General features: G+C 43.3%; 1 protein-coding gene across 4 annotated transcripts in view; it reads right to left on the reverse strand.

The window, feature by feature from the left end:
- The window catches only part of LOC101956422 (quinone oxidoreductase-like protein 2), a 57,438-nt gene that overhangs the window by 17,032 nt on the left and 18,039 nt on the right, over positions 1 to 22,367 (reverse strand). For 2 of the 4 annotated variants that reach the window (XM_078022371.1, XM_040276824.2), the window contains one exon: positions 13,274 to 13,362. The exons of the other annotated variants lie outside the window; for them this stretch is intronic. In XM_078022371.1, coding sequence (XP_077878497.1) covers positions 13,294 to 13,362 — 69 coding nt within the window. In that variant the 3' untranslated portion in view covers positions 13,274 to 13,293. Of the gene's footprint in view, positions 1 to 13,273; positions 13,363 to 22,367 lie in introns of those variants that run through there. 4 annotated transcript variants of the gene reach the window in all.

The raw sequence follows: 22,367 nt of genomic DNA on the forward strand, positions 1-22,367 counted from the left end.
CAGAAAGAATGAGCTAAATGGGCAACTCAGCCACCAACAGAGGCCAGGAGGGTGGGGAAGAAGAGCATGGGAGCCAGCAGGACCACACAAGTTTCCCCAAGGGAGGGATGACACCCCCAGGCTGGCAGACGACCAGGCACGGCATGGGGTATGGGTGTTCTGATGGCCTGTGATTCAAAGCTGTGGAGGGGCAGAGGGGTAAGAAAGAACAGTATTCTGGGAGCAAAGGACACATACCCACCAGGAAGCCCCTGCTCACTTTAGGGTGTCCCCCATGATCCCAGGAAAGAACCAGGCATCACTCAACAAAATTTTTTAAAAAGTTATAAAAAAATAATGTTAAAAAAATACATAGTGACAACATGACCCATTTGGGCATTATCATCACCAAGTACTGTGTGCTGCAGGAAATCGCAGGAGCTATGCCTCAGACAACTGGCAGCTCAGTGGGTTTATTTAAACCAGCATCACTGCAGCCTCGTGAGCCGTGCACTGTGCTCCAGTGAGGCTTCAGTGGCTTTGAAGTCCCTGGGTGGTGGGGATTTTTCAGCTCCATTAGAATCACATGGGACCTGTGATATTTGTGGTCCACCATAGACCAAAACATCGTTCCATGGCACGTGGTTATAGTTTATTTAGACTCTTAGGCAGTGTGTTAGTTTCAGTGGCTGCCACAACAAATTACCACAAACTGTAGTGGCTTAAAACTCTTAAGAATTTATTCTCCCACACCTGTAATCCCAGTGTTTCGAGAAGCTAAAACAGGAAGATCACAAACTCAAAGCCAGCCTCGGCAACTTAGGGAGGCCCTGTCCCAAAATAAAAAATTAAAAGGGCTGGGGAGGTGCCACAGCAGTTAAGTGCCCCTGGGTTCAATCTCTGGTGCTTCCCAGAGACTTATTCTCTTACAGTTGGTAGAGGCCAGAAGCCCAAAGTCAGGTGTCAACAGGGCTGTGCTCACTCGGAAGGCTCTGGAGAAGAATCCTCCCCGCCTCTCCCTACCGTCTGGTGGCTCCCAACAATCCTGGGCCTTCCTCCAGCCATAGCTGCATCACTCCAACTGCTGCATCCATCTCCACAGGCCATCTGCCCTCCGCAAGTGTTCAAATCCCCACTCGTAAGAGCACCAGGCACTGATTTAGGGCCCATCCCAAGTCAATATGGCCTGATCACAACTGGATCACATCGGCAAAGACCCTCTGTGCAAACAAGGTCATGGTCCCAGGAACCAACAGTTAGGGTTTCGACATACATTTTAGGGGCTACAATTCAACCCACAACAGGCAGCTTAAGGAAGTGATGGAACAGCCTGATGTGATACTTTTACACAAAGAGCATAGGCTCTTGGGCCACTATTAAGCCCGAGAACTGGTCACCACCCCAGAAGAGGGTAGCAGTGGGGCCTGTTCTGTGTTTCCAGTCACCAGGCCCACTGGACCCTAATCCCTCAGCTCACTCCATGAGGTCCCAGCACCCCTGATTAGAGATGACGAAGCAAGGTTCAGGGACATGAAGTGACTCACCCAAGGGCAGACAGCTTGTGGGTCAGAGGGAACCCAAGTCTTTCATCCCCAAGTCCAGGACTTTTTCTGTAGCGCCCTGAAGGAGGCGCAGGGCTCAGGGAGGTAAGGAAAAACAAAAAGAGTGTTTCATGTGCGGGAAGTGGGATTAATATTTTATTATTATATTGAGCTCCTCGGCTCCTGAGAGCCGGCCCAGGTCCCCAGTTGAGAGGCTGCTGTCAGCCTCTTAAAATATCTGCTCTTAAACTATCTGGGTCAGTGAGAAGAGGATCACAAGGTCTCCTTGTGGTTATTTTAAACTTTTTTAAAAAGTACCCTTTAAAGGAGAGCATAAAAATTAAATAATAAATAAGTCAGAAATGTCACCAGCTGAAAAGGAAACCGCTCAATAGGAAGCACTAGGTTATTGACTCTGACATGGAAGCTGCAGGGCGGGGTCCTGGGGGTCCCAGAGGTTCCTGGCTCCGTGGGAACTGAGGAGGAGGCCTGGAATCTACACCAGAAAGCACGCCTGAGAGAAGCAGGACCCGAAGGCAGGAGGTAGGTGGGTTCCAGGACCGCTCCCCCAACCTGCCTGCAGAAAGACACTACCCTTGATGCTTCCTTCAGAGAAGAAAGGGCGGAGGAAGGTCAGCAGGCATGTCCAGCTCCTACCACTGACCCTTGCAATCTTCAGAGCAGAAGGAGAGAAAGGGGAGTCTTTTAAGCAATCACCCTGTGTGACATAAAAGTAGCACCAACTGACATGCGAAAGCTATTTTTCTTGAAAAAGAAAAGAGAACCATCAGCTGTAATACAAACTGTCCGCACAGCTCTCAAAATCAACACCAAGATACCAGGAATGACGGAGGAACTCTGGCACTTACAGATATGCCGAGCAGGACCTCAAAGTGAGAGGTCTGCACAAAGCACAAGGCGGCACATGAGAACCCGAGGTTTCCCTCAGGTCTGAGGCAAGACAGGCACCACCCTGCACTGGGCCCCAGGGAAATAGTGTCAGATAGAGGTGCTGCCTGTCAGGAGCCGACTTCCTGGTGGCATCTCTAACCCAGGACCTGGGTTAGTGTTCACTACGTGTCATTCAACATTGCTGAAGGATAAGACTGGCACATACAAAGACAACTTGCAAATCTATAGCTAAAGGCCAGACTCTGTAGCTAAGAGTTCTGAGAGAAAGATGCAGGTGGGCTTCACTGAGGAAATGGGCCTCCAGCGGGCCCTCAGTAGATACAACCAGCACAGAAAAGGAATGACCTAGAGCCGAGAGAGAGATCTGCTCCTCGGTGCTGCAGGCGTGCCACAGACACAGCAGAGCACATTCTGGTCCCTGCTGTCTCTGAGCTTGCAGTTTAGCAGTCTCCTCAAAGTAGAAGGTACTGGAGGCTCATGAAAAAGCTGACACTTAGATCTACAGTGTGCCAAGTGCTGTGCTGAATGCTTCACAAAAATCTCACTTGACCCTCACTGCAACTCAGTGGTAAGGGGAGAGCATAATCAACCGTCTTGTGCACTGGAAATTGAGACACAGCTTCTTAGCGATGAGGCCAAAATTCAAACCCAGGCCTGCTTGGTGCACGGCCACTCTCTTTCCAGTAGATCACATGGGAAATAAGGCTAGGCACTTGAAAGGCAGGTGACATAGTTCTTATGTGCCAAGGAGGACCGGGGCAGTATTTGTTAGTGGTTCTCTTCCTGCTGTTGCTGTACTCCACTGCCAGAGTCAGATTCCCAAAGATACACATGGAATTCAGAGGGTCCTCCAAGCAAGACATGGCCCCTCCTCAATCTCCATCAAGTCTCCTACCACAGGGAACTGCAATGGCCATCCTGAAGGGAAAATTCATGCCGTTGTTTTTCTCTCCCCCTTAAATCTTAAAACTAGGAGAAGTCATAAGAAACCATGTTCGCTTCTCATCGGGCCCTGGTACAGGCCTTTTTAGGGTTCCTAAAAGAAACCTCGGGTTCTCATGTGCTGCCTTTGTCCTGAGACATAGGGGTTGCTTTGTGCAGACCTCTCACTTTGAGGTCCTGCAAGGCATATTTGTAAGTGCCAGAGTTCCTCCGTCATTCCTGGAAAGTCACCCAGAGACCCACACACCCCCATCTTTTAGCGGGTATTTTACCACTATGTTAGTCAACTTTGTGTTGCTGTGACCAAAATGCCTGACAAGTACCAGAGAAGGAAAAGTTTATTTTTGCACATAGCTTCAGAGATTTAGTCCATGGTCAGCCAACTTCATCACTCTGGGCCCAGGGTGAGATAAGACAGAGGGCACCCTGGAAGACAGTGGTGTACCTCATGGCAGCCAGGAAGCAAAGAGGGGAAGGGGATCACAGGGAAGGTGTACCCTTCCAGGACACATGCCCTGGGATCTACAGCTTCCAGCCACAGCCCACCTGCATTCCGTTACCACCTGGTTAGTCCATCAAACTAGGATAGACTCATTAGGTTATGGTTATCATAATCTCATCGTTTACCTCTGAATACTACTGCATCAATACAGTAGCTTCTGGGGATACCTCCTATCCAAACCATAACATTTCACCCCTGACCCCCCAAAAGTTTATGCCCATCTCACAATGCAAAATGCATTTGGTCCATTTCCAAGAGTCCTCACAGTCTTAGCAGCTCCAGCATCGTCCAAGTCCAAAGTCTCATCTGAGACTCAAAGCAAACTCTTGACTGTGAGTCTCTGTAAAACTCAAAAGCAAAGTCAAGTTCTGTGGCTCATGCCTGTAACCCAGCAACTCAGGAGGCTGGGGCAGGTGAATTTCAAGCTCAAAGCCAGCCTCTGCAATTTAGCGAGACCCTGTCTCACATTAAAAAAAGTAAAAAGGGCTGGGGATGTAACTCAGTGATATAGTACCCCTGGGTTCCATCTCCAGCCTCCCCCGCCCCCCCCCCAAAAAAAAAGCAAAAGCAAATTACATATATTCAATAAACAATGGTACAGATAAACATTCCCATTCTAAAAGGGAAAAACAGGGGCATAAATAGAAGAAATGGAACCAAGACGAGATCAAAACCCAGCCAGGCAAATGTTTTCTGCACTCCATGTCTGGCACGTGGAGCATATGGTAGTGAGATATGATCTCCAAAGAGCTTGGGCAGCCACACCCCTTTGGCCTTGCTGGTTGCAGCCCATGTAGCCTATCTTTTAGGATAGCTTTGTCCATGGTCAGCAGTTTTCCTCTGCAGATGTCCCACATTGCTGGCATCTTTTAATCTTAGGGTTATTCACTACAGCTTGGGCTTCCTTCTCATAGCGTCACACACTGCCCTCTCAGGGGCATCCACAGGGATAACCCTGTCACACCTTGCCTAGCCTCCCAGGTCTTCCTTTGAAATCTTGGTAGAAGCTTTCATGACTCTTTAACTCAAGAATCCTGCTTTCTTGCAGAACCAGCACCACACGCATGATGCCAAGATCTGCCACCAGCTCAAGCAGTAGCTGAATGCCCTTTCACCACAGCTGCAGTGGCCTCTGAGTACCTGGTGAAACTGAGCATGGTAAGAAACTCCCTGGGCCTCTCTGTACAAAGTAATTTTTACATCTATACCCTTGGTCTCCTAAATTAATTAATTTTTTCTTCTATACCCTTGAGCCTATGATGGGTGTGGTCTGAGATGCTTCCAAGGTACATTTCCTGTTGCCTTTGTGCAAAGTACTTAGTGTCCCTTTAATGGCTGTAATCTCTTCAACAACCCCAGCTTCCCTGGCCCCAGTCTTACACACACTCTTCAGGCCAAACTGCAAGTTTGGTTTTTTTTTTTTAAATCCTCCTTCTCTGCTTATTGCTCCAAATTCTCACAGCCAGCTTGGTTAAATGCTGCCAACAATAATTATGCTGCTGTATGAATTCTGTGCTATCTTGATGTTTCCTCTACCAGGTTAATTAGTCCATCACCTTTAAATTTGGCCCCCAGAAAGTCTCAGGACAGGTAAAAAAAAAATGTAGACAAGTTCTTTGGCAGAATGAAACAGATGTGGCCTCCAGTCCAACTCCCAGTAGAGTTCTCACCTCCCTCTGAAACCTCATGAGCACAATCTTTACCGTCCTCATTCCTATTGGCATTCTGGTCTTCTGAGCTATCACCAGAATTGCCCATGGAGCTCAACTTAACATTCTAAGGCTTCTCAGGTCTGCATCTCCAAACTTCTCCTGCAAGCCAGTTCTAAAGACTTCTAAACCACATCATCAAGTTAATCTTATCAATGATGCCACCTCTTGGTACCAATTTCTGGGTTAGTCAGCTTTGCATCGGTGTGACCAAAATACCTGACAAGAACTACTTAGAGGAGGAAAAGTTTATTTTGGCTTGGTTTCAGAGATTTAGTTCATGGTCAGCTGACTTCATTGCTCTGGGTCCAAAGTGAGACAGAACATCATGACAGAAGTGCACCATAGAGGAAAATATGCACCATATGCACCATAGAGGAAAACTGCTCACCTCATGGCTGAAAGAAGTGGGAAGGCACCAAAGGGAATATGCACCTTCCAGGGCACACCCCCAGTGACCCACCTTCTCCAGACACACCCCACCTACCTACAGTTACCACCCAGTTAGTCCATCAAACTAGAATGGATGAGGTTACAACTCTCATGATCTAATAATTTCATCTCAGAATATTCCTGCATTAACACTGATGCCTTTGGGAACACCTCATATCCAAAGCATTAACACCACCATAACATCCAAAAGAGAAAAGAGATGTTTGCAAAGTTCTCCCTACCTTTAGTTCTCCCACCAGACCTTCCCCGAGGGGGAAAGGTGCTGAGAAAAGAGGTGTCTGTGTTCTCCACCTCCCTAGAAGACCAGGGGTTGTTCCCTGCCCTCTGTCCTCTCTTTCATTTTCAAGTTGGTAAATATGATCTCTGAGGAGATCAGAACAGGAAGCACAAGGTGAAGATCCACCCATCTGGAGGGCATAGAACTGGAAATGCTACAACAATAGGAAATTCTTGTGTCCATAAGGATAACATCTGTTGATCAATGACAAAACACTTCCAGAAACATCACCTCATTTGAACCTCTCACAATAGTTAGGCAGATTTTAATATTGTCGTCCCCCTCCACTTTTTAACAGATGAGGGATCTGAAGTACTTAGAGGTGACTCTCTAGGGTCACAGAGGTCATACTTGCACGCAGGACTTCTGACCCCAAATTCTGTGTCCCCTGCTCTCCAGCAGGTCCACTCAGGAATCCTGATTTGGACAAGGGATGCCAGAGACAGGAAAGCCTCCTGGCTCCTCTCTTGAATATCCTCCAAGACTAGGGAAAACTAGCCAAACGATTTTAAGTTTCTGCTATGAATTTATCTTCTCCAACAATATAAATCTTCCTCTTGTAATGTTTTATCTTGATCCCAGCAAAACTTTGAGAGTAGTTAGGTTCTACGTGTTTACTATTCCTGAGTGAAAAGTGCTATTTTTACTTTGCCCTAAAACTATTTCTTTAGCATGCTAAAGTTGTCGGCAGTTCTTATGCTCTGGGATTTAATAAGTTCATGTTTTTATCCTATGATTTTCATCGTTTTATAATTTTCAGTCATATCCCTCTCTTAGCCTGTGTCTTTCCAGAATCAAGAGCCCTATTTCTTTTATCATTCCTCAAAAAAGAAAAGAAAGAAAGAAAGAGCTCTCTGCCATCTTGATCAAATGAGGTGTCCTTCTCTAGACTTTGTCTGGCTCTATGTGTCTTTGAAGTACATCAGATCATCAGGCCCCCATCACTTTATCTATTATTATGTATAAAAGAGCAGACTGACCTCAGCTAAAAATGTAAAGATATTTGAGAGCCATCTTTAAAAATCAAACAATTCTTTTGCTCAGTGTCAGCTCAGCATATGCTGAAAAAATGTACAATTTTGCTTCAAATCTGAAATGAATTTAAACACACTGGTACAAGGTAACCTTGCTGTGATGGTCCAGACCTAAAATGTCCCCAAAAGCTCATGTGTTGGAAGGCTTGGTCCCCAGTGCAGCAGAGTTCAGAGGTGGGGCCTTTGGAAGGTGAATGGATCATGGGGGTCCAACCTCACTGGTGGATCAATCTGTGGGTGGATTCATAATTTACCATATGGTAGAAACTCAAGATAGGGCCTAGTTTGAGAAAGCAGATCCTTAAGGGCATCCCCTTGAACATTCTTTTCAACTCCTTCCCCTTCCTCTCACTCTCACTTTCTCCATCTCTACTTCTCTGCTTCCTGGATGCCCTGAGATGAGCTGCTTTGCTCTACCATGTGGTCCCTGCCATGATGTCCTGCCTCACCACAGGCCCAGAGACAATGAAGCCAAAGTGACCATGGACTGAAACCCCTGAAACTGTGAGCAAAAATAAATACGTTAGGGGGCTGGGGTTGTGGCTCAGTTATAGAAGGCTTGCCTCGCATGCATGGGGCACTGGGTTTGATCCTCAGCATCACACAAATAAATAAAATAAAGGCATTGTGTCCATCCATCTAGAACAAAAAATTTAAAAAAATAAATGCTTTCCTTTTAAGATGATTTCTTTCAGGTGTTTTTTCACAGCAGTAAAAAAAAAACTGACTAATGCATTTGTAATCCTTTATGAAATGACAACTTGCAAAGCACTTTCATGTACATCATCTCATCCACCCCTCATGAACCATGCAAGGCAGAAAGAAAAAAAAATTATATTACAGCTCATATGAAAAAAATAAATAAAAAGGTGAATGTAGTCCAAGGTCAAAGAGCTGGAATTAGAGCCAGGTCCCTGGTCCCCGATGATAGCTTAGCCACAGTGTGATGCATCCTTTCTTTTAATCACTTGTTACTTACTTTAAATCCCCAAACTTCCCCCTCTATACGTCTCTTTCAGCGTAGCCATGAAATAGTTGGCAGCTCTACTGAAAAGAGCAGATCATGACTGATCTACACCCTCTTCCTTTCTTACTCCACAAACTCTCAGCCACACCAAGGACATCAATATCACCGTGCAGATGACTCCCAAATAGGCAGCTCTAGGCACACCTCTCTCCTGAACACCAAGAGGATAGATCTTCCTTAACCTCCCCAAATTAAGACAACCCCCATTACCTCAAAACTTAAGTAAAAATGTACAAAACTTAAATCTTCTTCGTCATGATACTCTCTGCTGCCGAAACCCAATTCTCTTTTGCTATTTGTCCTCTCAGACACATCCAGGAAGAGTCATGTGGACACTTTCCTCGCCCCCTCCTCCTTGCCCTATCCCTAGTCTAACCTCAGGGCCCTTCATTCATCTCCTACATGGTTCTCCTTTCCGTCCACTTCTATCCTTTCCCATGACCACCATCAAAGTCCAAGCTCTGAAGATCTCTCATTGGACCTAAATGGATTCTTCATTGGTCTGCTCCTCTTCAATCCCTTTTCCCCACTATAGCTGGAGGGATTCTTCAAGAGATGGTCCTCAGAGAGAACTTCCTTGACCTCCACCCCCAAATTAAGACCCCCCATTATGATTTACCTTATTCCAGTTTAGCCTGGTTTTGTGTGATTGATTAACGTCTGTCTCTCCAACTAAATTTATACCTTCTGCTCACTATGTACCCCTATGCTGGGCTGAGTTTGACACATAAGTGTGTGCTTAGGTGAATAAGCCATAGGTAAGGATAGGATTACATACACTGTACATCCTCACTATGGAATACCAAGCAGGAGTTAAACAGACTGAGGTTGCTCTATATTTACTAACATCAATGACATCCATGATATATTATTGATCAAAAACAGCACATTAGGGCCAAAGATATAGCTCAGTGATAGAAAGTATGCTTAAATAAAAAGCCAGCGCGTTGTAGAACAGTGTGTACTATTTTTAAATCTATATAAAAACACATAGATCTTGATTTTAAAAAGAACCTCTATGGGGCTGGGGCCCAGTGGTAGAGCACTTGCCTAGCATGTGTTAGGCACTGGGTTCGATCCTCAGCACGTGTAAAAAATAAATAAAAGTATTATGTTCACCTACAACTAAAAAGATATTTTAAAAAAAAGAAAGAACCTCTGTGTGTAAAGTATGTATATGTATCAAAAGGCTTGCAAGACTAATACCAAACTGTTTACAGTGATTGCCTTGGAGAATGGGAATGAGAAAGGGTAGGGAAAACCAGGGTCCCGATTTGTACTCATCAACCTCTGGGTGGCTTGACTTTCTTCAGTGACTATGTGATATTATTGTCATTAAAATAAGGTTTTTAAAATAATGCTACAATTCACAAAAGCTCAGGAACCTGTCCACTTCTAAGAGCAGTTAACCAAAAGAGGGGGACCACATTTGTTTGAATTGCTCAACAATGATAAAGTTCCAGAAACCAGCGTCTGGCCGGCTCAGATTTCTGATTCAGCAATCAGCCCTGCTGATGAAGCACACAGCCGGAAATGCCAGGGTTGATTCAATTAGGCCTCGGCCTCGGGTGACTTTCGTAAACAAAACAGATTGTGAAAAATCACTGCTCTTTGATTCCCTTTTACCATCTCAGAAGGAAAAATAAGGAAATGGAATGACAACATGGGATTTTCCTGGTTTTCTCGTATTTTGGTGGTGGCTGTTAGGTGCAGGTGAGAGTGGGAAGGCCTCCCTATTTCCCTTCTCTGGCCAAATATCAAAGCTTTTATTGTCTCCACTGTAGCTCAAGATGGCTTTCTAAACTCGGAGATTTCAGAGGAAGGAGAGGACGGAACGTGCTGCCGAGGTGCAGATAGGCTCCCTCTGGTTGCCCAGAGAAGCAGGTGCAGTGGATGGGCCCACGGGTTCTGAAAAAGGCAAGGCAGGTGTGTGGGTGGGAGCCGGCAGCCAGCCTACCAGGAGGCTGGGGAAGTCTGTGAATTCAGAATAAATACTGTCACTGGGCGCCGCATTGATTCTTTTTTCAGACTAATAGCTCAGATGGTAGAGCCACCCAACAATGACTAAAATATGAGTCAAATGCCTTCAAATCAAACCATCCCATGAGACAGGAAGACAGGCGAGCCGAGAACCCGTCATGAGGGTTCTGGCCAGTGCTTGTTACCCCTGAAGAATTCACTCTCCTTCATGCCTGCCTCTTTTGATCTGAGTCATTCTGACACCAGTGAGCTGGGGACGTTCTATCTTTATTGCCTGTGACACCAGGGATCAGCTCAGCGCAGTGAAAAGGGGGGCCGCTGCCGGCCGGGCCCCCCAGAGCTCTCCCCAGTCCTGTTTGTCTTCCTTCTCTCCCAGGGTCCACCCCCATGTCTTCCTGGATGCCAGAGGGAGTTCCAAAATCACCCTCCAGTGGAGTTTCTTGAGATCTTTAAAAACCAACCTTCATTTAAATATAAAAAGAGTCCCATGAAGATGAAGTGGGGCTGGGAGAAGGCACAGGAGGAGAGTGGAATCACTCAAGGAGGGAGCAGGAGGAGAGTGGAGGGCAGGAGGGGGCAGGAGGGGGCAGCCAGTGCCCTGAGCCTCTGGGAAGCACCCCACGGAAGGACCACGTGGGCCCACGAGAGACAAGGGTTCCCCTGCCGTTTCCCCCTCCTCCTCCTGCAGTCGTCCAGATTTCAAATTCTTTCCCCAAATGTTCACCCTTATTTTGATTCTATTTAAAAAAAAAAAAAATCTCTTGGTAACAAGATCCTGAGAAGACAGGTGTTTTTAAATGGTCTGAGGCAAAAACTCACCACGTCCTCAAAAGTCCCCACAGGTCCCCACAGGGCTGCTGTGAGTGCCGCCTGTTTTGACCCCACCAGCTCCCTCCTCACCATCCTCACTCACGCAGTGGGAGGAACAGAGGGGCTCCTCAACTCACGCACCCATCCTTACTTGAAGCGTGGTCCAAGACCTAGGGATCATCAACCCAGCAGTGTGGCCATGGCTGCCCGCAGGGGGAAGGGGCCGCCTGGGACCTGGGACCAGCTGCCAGGCCCAGCATCACAAGGCAGCATCCCAGTGCTAGAGAGGGAGAAAGCCAAAATTCAAAGGCTTTCACCCCGCCATAAAGTGGGAACATCCAGGTCCGACCACCAAGGGCCCTCTGAGCACCCAGCAGGGTACAGGACCTCTCCCCGCAGACCAGGACATGGCCCAGACGGCAGCTTCCTGAACTCAGCACTCCGCACACACTCTGTCTTTCTGGAATCAATTCACTGGGAAGTCAGGGTAACATGTTCTCTTTTTAAACTTTTTAATATGATAAGACATAAAAATGGTTCAACTCGTTAATTTTACATTATTTATTTTAACCTTTTTTTTTCCATTTTAAGCATTTTTACATGTATAGTTCCCCGGCACTGAGTGCATTCCCACTGTCATGCCACCGTCACCACCATCAACCTCCAAAACCTCTTCCCCTTCCCACTCCAAAACTATATCCATTCAGTAACTCCCCATTTTTCCCCTCCTACTGGCAACCACCGTTTTACTTCCTGTCTGCCAAACTGACTCCACTAGGTTCTCATATAAGTGGAATCACAGAGTATTTGTCTATTTATTTCTGGCTTATTTCACATGTAACATTCTCAAGATTCATCTACGTGGTAGCAAGTATCCAAGTCTTGTTCTTTTTTAAGGCTGAATAATATTCCACAGTATGTCCATACTATATTTTACTTATCCATTCACCAACTGATGGACATTTGGGTTGTCTCCAGAGCAACATGTTTTTAATTTAATCCTATGATTTAAGAGCTTCAGGTCATTCAAATTCAGTTCAAAGTATTTCACATTTACCCAGGTTCAGTCATTATGGGAGATGGTGCGAGAAGTCAAAAAAAAAAAAGTGAATCAGACATGATACTTGTTCTCAAGGAGCTTACAATTTACTGGGAAAGGAGGAAAGAAAGAAATTAAGTAATCTGCTGATTATTTTCATTTTGCTAATCCCTTACTACCTACCAGGTGCACTCCCCTATCCCTGCCGGTGTTGCCCACAGTAGCTCTGGGAGGTAGACATTGTATGGAATAGCCCCTCTGCACTGAGAAAAATGAATGTAATACCTCCACAGTGGATTCAGACCCGCTTCTTGGCCCTTACCCAGGCCACACCCTATGACAGTCAGGATGTAACAGGATCCTGCAGGAGAAGCTACTGGAAGGCAGCAGAGGAAGAGGAAAGGGGCACAGGAGGCCTCAGGGGTCAGGGATCAGGACGGCCAGTGTTTGACAGAGTGAAGGAGAGAAGGGGCAAGATCAGGGACTGAGGAACTACAGACATGGGCTGGAAAACAGAGACGGCAAAATCACGGCCATAGTCCAATGCTGGTTCCAGGGCTCTGAACTGCACCGTGCAAGCCACAGTGAGCCACTGCAGGTTTCCTGAGGCAAGACGTAGAACCATGCATCAGGAAGACCACCATGGAGCAATGCATGACGCAGACGCAGAGGACAGGGTAGTTCAAAGGTAGGAAGCCAGTGAGAAGACTGAGGAAACAGCAGAGGAGTCGATTAGGACGGAAGGGAGGATCTGGAGGTGAGAGAGACCGCAGAGTGGGAATGCAGGACCAGCAGCGAGCACGTTTTGTACAGGGTGACCCTCCATCCTGCTGCCCAGGACGCCTTTTTCTGGTGCAATTACTAACAGCACCCTTCTACTCTCAGAAAGGTCCAAGTTTGGACAATACCCTCCATGGTCACATTAATTATGAGCAATAAGAAGCCATAACCACAGGCGACTTCGGATTTTAAACCTGGATTACTAAGAAAGGTGGTAACACCTTTAGAAACACAGGAGGAAATCAGGTTTTGGGGAAAGAATGCGAGTTTGGGTTTGGACATGCTGAATTTGCTGCAGAAGTAAGGATTTATTTAAGAGAAAGAAGAACCTTGCCCGTGGATTTGCGCTGTATCACGTGAAGGAAGGCATCATTGACCTAAAAATAAAACAAAAACTTGGTCAGACTTGCACATATGCATACTGCAACAAATGTCTCCTGATGGATTAAGTCCAAAACGGCTGAAGTATTCAGATGTGTCTCCAATAAACTATTCAGTGCTAAATAAATAATAATAATCACCATAAATACAAAGGATAATAATAATATCTATGAAAAACCTACCCTTGGTATCTCTCTCTATCATATTCTTTGGGGTTTGTTGTTTATTTCATTTTGCTTGTTTTTTTGGTACTGGGGATTGAACCCAGGGGCCCTTAACCACTGAGCCACATCCCTAGACCTTTTTTTATTTTTGTACTTTGAGACAGGGTCTCACTGAGTTGCTTAGAGACTTGCTAAGTTGCTGAGGCTGGCTTTGAACTTGCGACCCTCCTGCCTCAGCCTCCTAAGCCTTTGGGATTACAGGCACGCTCCATGGCCCCCAGCTCCCTATCATTTTCAGTGATGTCAGATAAGTGTTGGCAGATAAAGAGTCCACAGGCCAGCCCCCACTCACTGTGACAGCTCCATCCCAGCTGCCCCACTTCAGAAGTGTTCCAGCTTTTGAAAGAATGAAACCTCTGGCAGAAGAATAAAAACTATAATGTTTGGTGATTTTTTTTCTCTTTTATTAAAAGTGTCCTATTTCTTATGTAACTGAGATTAAAATCAACTGCGAATTTTTTTTTCCTCAAAAATGCAAGGTTATAAAACAAATTAAAAAGCAGTTACAGTGATCAAGACAGTGTGATACTGGTGAAAAGAATACAAAAATAAATTAATGGAACAGAAGAGACATCCCCAAAATAGGCCTGCACAAGTATAGTCAACTGATCTTTGACAGGAGTAAAAAAAAAAAACTTAATGGGGAAAGCATAGTCTTTCAAAATATAGCGCTGGAAAAACTGTATACTATACACACATGCAAAAAAAAAATTTTTTTAAATCTAGATACAGGCCTTATAGCCCTCCCAAAAATTACCTGGAAATGGATCAGAGACCTAAATTAAATGCAAAATTATAAAAATTTCCAGGAAAAAAAACAGAAAAAAAATTTAGGTCACCTTTGGCTCAGCAATAAGGTTTTGGATATAGCACCAAAAGCACAATACATGGCAGGGGAAGCGGGGATTTGGTAAATGGAATTTACAAACAAGGTCTCGACAGGGAGAAAAACTTTGCAAAAGACATATCTAACAAAGGATTTGTGTCTAAAATATACAGAGAATTCTTAAAATGCAAAAACAATACAATGAAACAAAAGGCAAAGATCTGAACAGACACCTCACCAAAGAAGACAGACAGATGGCAAATAAGCATATAAAAAGACGCTCAATGTAATACATCACTAGGGAATGGGAAATAAAACAGCAATGAGAGGCCACTGCCCTCCTATCAGAAGAGCTAAGATTCAAAACACTAACACCAAATGGTGGCGAGTATGTGGAGCAACAGGAGCACTCATTCACTGCTAGTGGGCATACAAGGTGGTACAACCACTTTGGAAGACAGCAGGCAATTTCCTACAAAACTGAGGATACCTTGAACCGTGCAATCCAGCCATCACACTCCTAGGTATTTACCCACAGGAATTGAAAACTTAGGTCCACACAAAAACATGTACCTGAATGTTACAGCAATTACCAATTGCCAAAACCTGGGGGTGGGAGACAAAATGTCTTTCAGTAGGTGGATGGAAAAGCAAACTCGTGTATCTATGCAATGGACTCATTCAGTAACAAGGAGAAGTGAACTATCAAAACACAAAATGACACGAAAAACACTGCTAAGTGAGAGATTGACTTCTTTCATTTAGCAATCTGCATGCAATCTGAAAAGGCTACATTTCATATGATTCCAACCATATGACATTTAGGAGAAAGCAAAACTGTGGAGGCACTAAAAACATCAGTGATTGACAGATCCAGGAGTGGAGATAAGGATGAACATATGGAGCTCAAGGGATCTCAGTGCAGTGAAGATATTCTGTGATATGTAATACTGGATACAGGACGTTATACATTTGGCAAAACCCACAGAAATGTACAAAGAGTGAACTCTAATGCAAACTATGGACTTTATTTAATACCATTAATGTATCAATATTGATTCATCGGTTACAACAAATGAATAATACCAGTGTAAAGTTCTCATAAGAGTGGAATCTTAGGGCATGGAAGAGGGAGTACATGAGAACTCTCAATACTCTTGATTTTTTCTTAAAACTGCTCAAAAAAGTCTACTCATTTTTTCAATAAAATAAATGATAAATGCAAAAAATGAAATTTATAAAAGAATAGAATATATAAAAGTATCATTATTTGCAAATAATGAAAATATAATTTCAGTTATGTAGGAATCAGAAAAGTTTTAATAAAAATCATAAAAAGTAGTATCATTATCAGGGCTGGGTTTGTGGCTCAGTGGTAGAGCGCTTGCCTCGCACATGCGAGACCCTGGGTTCAATCCTCAGCACCACATAAAAATAAACAAGTGAAATAAAGGTGTTATGTCCAACTACAACTAAATAAAATAAAATAAATATATAAAAAATAGTATCATTATCTATACAGAAAAGCTGTATAGAAAGGTCATCAAAACTATGAAATACAAAATTAGTTTATACGAAAAAATTCTTTCGCAGCAAAGGAAACAATCAAGAGTGTGAAGAGAGAGCTTACAGAATGGGAGAAAATCTTTACCACCTGCACCTCAAAACATTAATCTACAGGATATATACAGAACTCAAAACTTCACAGTCCAAAAACCAAAACCTAAAAACCCAATAAATAAATGGGCAAAGGAACTGAACAGGCACTTCCCAGAAGAAGAAATATGAATAGTTAATAAATATATGAAAAAATGTTCAACATCTCTAGCAATTAGAGAAATGCAAATTAAAACTCACTCAAGTCAGAATGGCAATTATCAAGAATACAAGTAACAATAAATGTCGGTGAGGATGTGGGGAAAAGACACTCATATTGCTGGTAGGACTACAAATCCATGCAACCACTCTGAAAAGCAGTATGGAGGTTCCTCTTAAAACTTGGACTGGAACCCCCATTTGACCCAGCTATCCCACTCCTCAGCATTTACCCAAAGAACTTAAAATCAGAATACTATAGTGGCACAGCACATCAATGTTTCTAGCAGCTCACTTCACAATATCTAAGCTATGGAACCAATCCATAAACCCTTCAACAAATGAATGGATAAAGAAAATGTGAAACACACACACACACACAACGGAATATGACTTAGTCATAAAGACAATGGAGCTATGCATTTGCTGATAAATGGCTGGAACTGTAGACTATCATGCTAAGTGAAATAAGCCAATAGCCAAAAACCAAAAGCCAAATGTACTCTCTGATATGCAGATGCTAACACCCAATAAGCGGGTGGGAGGGAAGAATAGAAGTACTTTGGATTAGACAATAATGTAATGAAGGGAATGGAGGGGAGATGGGAAGAGGAAAGACAGAATGAATCAGACCTCACTTTCCTTTGTTAGTACCAGTTTAACTCCACATCACGTACAACAACAAGAATGGGAACTTACACTCCATGTATGTATGATATGTCCAAATACATTCTACTTCTTGTATAACCAAAAAGAATTTAAACATTTTAAAAAATAGTTTATAAAAATTAATGACATTTCTCTATGTCAAAAACAATCAACTTAGAAATATAATAAGTAAAATATTGTTCTCAAAAGCAACAAAAACAAAATATTTGTAATAGATATAAAGAATAATAAAATCAAAACCTTATAGAGAAAAACTTTAAACCCATTAAGAGACATGAAAGATCTTAATAAATGGTGATTTATCCCTGTTGAAAGATGGGAGAAGTAAAAAAATATTAATTTCCTGTAAATGAGTATAAAAATAAATCAATAGTTTCATTCAAGATTTCAGTTAGAGTTGTTCAAGAAGCTAAACAGATTTACTGAAAATTCATTTAAAAAGACAAAGCTCCCCAAATAAGTCAAATTTGAAAGGAAAGAACAAAAGTATAAGAGTTACTCTTCCATATAACTTGGAATTTGCAATAAGACAAAGCATCACACATCAATGGAAAAACAGTGGGCTATTTGATACTGGGGAAAACGGCTTGCTATAAAGAAGAAAATTAAAATTAGGCTGGGGCTATAGCTCAGTTGGTAGAGTGCTTGCCTTGCATGCACAAGGCCCTGGGTTCGATCCCCAGCACCAAAAAAAGTAATAATAATAATAATCAATCTACCTGATGTACACCCAATGCAAAGGAGACTTCAGAAGCATTAAATCCTTAAGTGTGATATACAATTATGAAGGTAGCCAGGTGTGGCAATCAGTACCTAGAGTCCCATCTACTTGGAGGGTAAGGCAAGAGTATCCTTTGAATCCAGGAGCTCAAGGTCAGCCTAAGCAACATAGCAAGACCCTCATCTCACAAAAAAAAAAAAAAAAAAAAAAAAAAGAACCTACAAAGTTAGTAAAGAAGAAAGAAGAAAATCATTGTGACTCAGGGATAATGAAGGACTTCTGGAAAAGTCTCCAATAGCATAACCACACAGCAAAATGCTGGCATAAATACTTTTAACTCTAGACAAAAGTGGCAATAGTGTGACAAACTTAGAAGTGTTTTGCAAAGCCTCAAACTAACATCTAGAACTGGCTACTCAAAGGACCATCAGCTTTTGCACAATCTGGGGACTTATTAGATGTGTGGGATCTTTAGCTCCATCCAACCCTGACTGAATCACAATCAGAATCCTAATAAGATCCCCAGGTGATTTCCATGCATATCAGAGTTTGAGAAGCACAATTTACTCAAGGAACTTCTGAAAGTTACTAATAAACAGCTGAAACTCCCAAACAGAAAACTCCATGAGGAGACTAAATTGCAACTCAAAGCATGGAAAACTGAATGGCTAATATACCAGGGATTAAATCCAGGGTTTCACACACACTAGGCAGATGCTCTACTGCTAAGCTACATCCCCAGCCAGCTGGAAAATATATAGAGATGCTTAAACTCATTAGAAATAAGGGAAATTCAAATTAGAATAATAAAATGCCACTTTATGCTTTATCATTTGGGCAAAAAGCAGAAAGCTGGATAATGCTACATATCAACAGGGTGCCAAATAAACAAGAATTCTCGTGCACTGCTGGAAGGGACCTAAATTGCTCAAGTTAGCTAGAAAGCTACTGGCAATCAAATTAAATACACATTCATCCTGTGAACCAACAATCTACTCCTGGGAAAATAGCCCCAAAGCACCATTTGCACAAGTCCCTAAGTTTACATATATGAAGCTGTTCATTACCATACTGATTATGATGGTCAGAAATCTAATCCATCTCGGGGCTGGGGATGTGGCTCAAGCGGTAGCGCGCTTGCCTGGCATGCGAGCGGCCCAGTTCGATCCTCAGCACCACATACCAACAAAGATGTTGTGTCCACCGAAAACTAAAAAATAAATATTAAAAAATTCTCTCTCTCCCCTCTCTCTCTTAAAAAGAAAAAAAAAAGAAATCTAGTCCACCTCAAAGTTTGTCATTGGGGAATGGGTTTTTAAACTATGGTGGATGCACTCCATGTCCTATTATGCAGACGTGGGGAGCAGTGGACTAGCTGTGGGAACAGCAGCACAGACAGTCTTAAAGACAGCGCTGGGTGAAAAAAATCAAGAAACAGACCAAGGTCAAGACCAACCATGTAACCAAAAATAAATTCACACACAAAATGATTCTGTGTGTTTTACAAGGAAATAGAAATCCAAAAATATATATCAAACATGTTCCAGCGACTGGCTCAGAAGGGAGGATTAGAGTGGAGAGACCATGGAAAATGAAGGCAAAGGGAGAAAGTACATTCATTCCTAAGCAGACAGATGCAGAAGCAAAAGATGAGCCTGCATAGGCTGACAGTGAATATGGGCTTTGAAATGAGAATTATGGTTTACCCACCATTTCCATTTGAGATCCTCCAAAAAAGCACACCAAATAGATAACAAATAAATAATAAGCAGAGAAATAACCAATGGTGGCAATCTCTCTGCAGCACGAAATCCCTGGTTCCAAAAATATCTGCCTTGCAGGGTCTGCCTTATCTCTATAAGCATCTTCGATTCATCCAAGGAGAGGGAACAGTTCCAGGAGAGGTATCTGACACACCCAGCAGCCCCTGTTGATGATCTCCAGGTGACTCACCACGCCATCCCTCTCCCCGTCAGCTAGAAGGCACTTGTTCCCAGAGATCTGTCATAGCCCAACAACGGAAAAGACTTGAGAAAAATAAGTATTATTCGAGAGAGCGATACCTTCCACCCAGCCCCCTAGGGAAACGAAGGCTCTCCTTCAAATAAATGTTCACATAAAACAAAGTCATGCCTTCAAGTGCTAAAGCTTCTTATTTTAATCATTGACCAGAACTGGATTTTACTTCTTGATTTTTTTCTACTGGTGCATTACAATTATACATAATAGTAGAATTCGTTGTTTTAGCCATTTTGCATATGCATCTTTATAAAAATGTATCACATATATCTCTGGCTCCCTCAAAAGATAACACTGTGGGGAAAGCACGATCCTTCTATTCCATGACTTGAGAATCTCATAATGTTCTGTCACCTCTCCCTGTCCAGATGCCACTTCTGTTGTGATTGTTGCTGCTTCTAAAAATACCTCGACTCTGTCCCTTTCTACCTGGTGGTTTCTGCCTGGGCTGGGAAAACAGTCAGTGGGGTTAAGGCCAGGAAGCTTAACACCAGTGATAAGGCTCCAAGGGAGGGACCAGTCCTTTGAGAGCTACTTCAGAGGCCTAGGGACACTCTCCTCCTGTATTTCACAGGCTGCATTAGATACCAAGGCTGCATTAAATGGATGCCTAGATACAGGCTGTCCACAGCACTCTGGTCTCTGCCTTGAGGTGGATGAAGCCATAATTAAATTTGTCTCCAGAGATATGCAACCTGGAATTTGCAGCAGAATAAGGATATTGCTTTTGTTCTAGGAGGCGAAGGTTCTGCTATTGGAATTTTTAATTAGCTCATCAAGAAGGAATAATCAGAGTTCTTCGTTTCCTAAATATATCATGCTGATTCACGATTCCCATTAAAAATTGGCTCTTCCCCTATCATAGCACTATCCTGAGATCTTTCCAATTAAAACCTGAACTCCTTAAGTAATGGACTCTTAATTGTTATTGACAGCCATATGGAATGTACTCAGTGAAGGTTAGATGTATAAAATAAATTCATGAATGTATGAGTATATCTGAGACTGAGTGGGATGGCTTATAAAAAGGTAAAAACTTTGAATTAATGATTAACTGCTGTAGCTGAATTACATTCATCATATCATTACTCTAATACAAAATGATCCGAATCTTCTTTGAAAAGTCAAACAATGCATTTCACCAAAAAGGAGGTACAGATGGCAAATGAGCATATGAAATGATAGTTGAGATCACTGTTCACTAGGGAAATGCAAGCTAAACCCACAATAAGATGCCGCTACACACTTATTAAAATGCCCAAAATCAAAGAAAACAATACTAACTTCCAACATATGCAGAGTGACTAGAACGTTCAGGTATTGCCACTAGGAAGACAAAACTGTTTACAACCACTCTGGAAAACAGTCCGACAGTTTATTGAAAAGCTAAATATATAGTAGCAAATCAGCAGAAGCAAAAACCACAAAATCTGTATGTAAATGTGTATAGATTTATTCATAATCAACAAAAACTGAAAAATAACTGGTAAATGAAAACACAAGTTGTGGCACATCCATACAATGGAATACTATTCAGCAATAAAAAGGAACAGACTCCTGACACATTCAACAACCTGGATGAACTTTAGAAGCAAAGTAAAAGAAGCCAGACTCAACAGACCACAGACTGTAGTTGAGTGCAGTGGTGCACACCTGTATTCCCAGCTACTCAGGAGGCAGGAGGATTACAAATTTGGGGCCAGTTTCAGCAACTTAGTGAGAACTTGTCTCAAAGTTCTAAAATGTAAAAAGGGATGATGATATAGCTCAGTGGTACAGCACCCCAGGTTCAATCCCTGGTACTGCCAAAAGTAAAATTTAAAAAGGCTATGGGCTAAATGATTCCACTCACATGACATTCTGGAATAGGCAAAAGTAGAGAGAAAGGAAACAGATCAGTGGTTGGCAGGGTCGGACTAAGAGGCAAGAAAAGGGGATGGATTACCACGGGGCACAAGGGGATCTTCTGGGGCAGTGGAGACGTTCTTTTCTGGAAGTGCTGGGGAAAGTGAACCCAGGGGCACTACCACTGAGTCGCATCCCCAGCCCTTTATTTTTCCTCTTGAGGCAGGGTCTCATGAAGTCGCCCAGGCTGGGCTAGAATCTGCGATCCTCCTGCCTCAGCCACCTGAATAACTGGGATTACAGTCCTGAGCCACCATGCCTGGCAACGGAAATGTTCCCGTATCTTGATTGTGATGGAGTGGCTACACGACTCTATGTATTTGCCAAACCCAGAGAATCAGGTGCATTCACGAGTGCCTGTCCTCCCAGATCAGGAGACTGAGGCTGCAGGATCACTTAAGCCCAGGAGTTGAAGCCCAATCTGGGCAACACAGCGAGACCCCATTTTAAAAAACAGGGCTGGGGATGTAGTTCAGAGGTAGAGCCTGTGCCTTGCACAGGAGGCCCGGGGCCAATCCCGAGAACGGCCACAAACCTCGGAGAACTGTGTGTCTAAAAGGGGTGAATATTCTAAATGCAAATTGTACCTCAATAAACTTGACTTTAAAAAGAAACCAGGCAATGTGTTATTAAACCCAAACATGAAATTTTTAAAGCTAAGTGTCAGCCTGGATTCCTTAGAAAAGAACCCAATCAAAACTTATGCCCAGTGCTTCAGTGAGGCTGCAGTTCCCAGGAGCGAGGGGTAAAGGGAAGTCAATCAAGGGAAGAAAGGAACCACAAGGGGGCACGCTGCCCGTCCTGAAGTGGTCCTGGCTGTGG

Source organism: Ictidomys tridecemlineatus, chromosome 10 (assembly GCF_052094955.1).
Source record: "Ictidomys tridecemlineatus isolate mIctTri1 chromosome 10, mIctTri1.hap1, whole genome shotgun sequence".
NCBI classification, from domain to species: Eukaryota; Metazoa; Chordata; class Mammalia; order Rodentia; family Sciuridae; genus Ictidomys; species Ictidomys tridecemlineatus.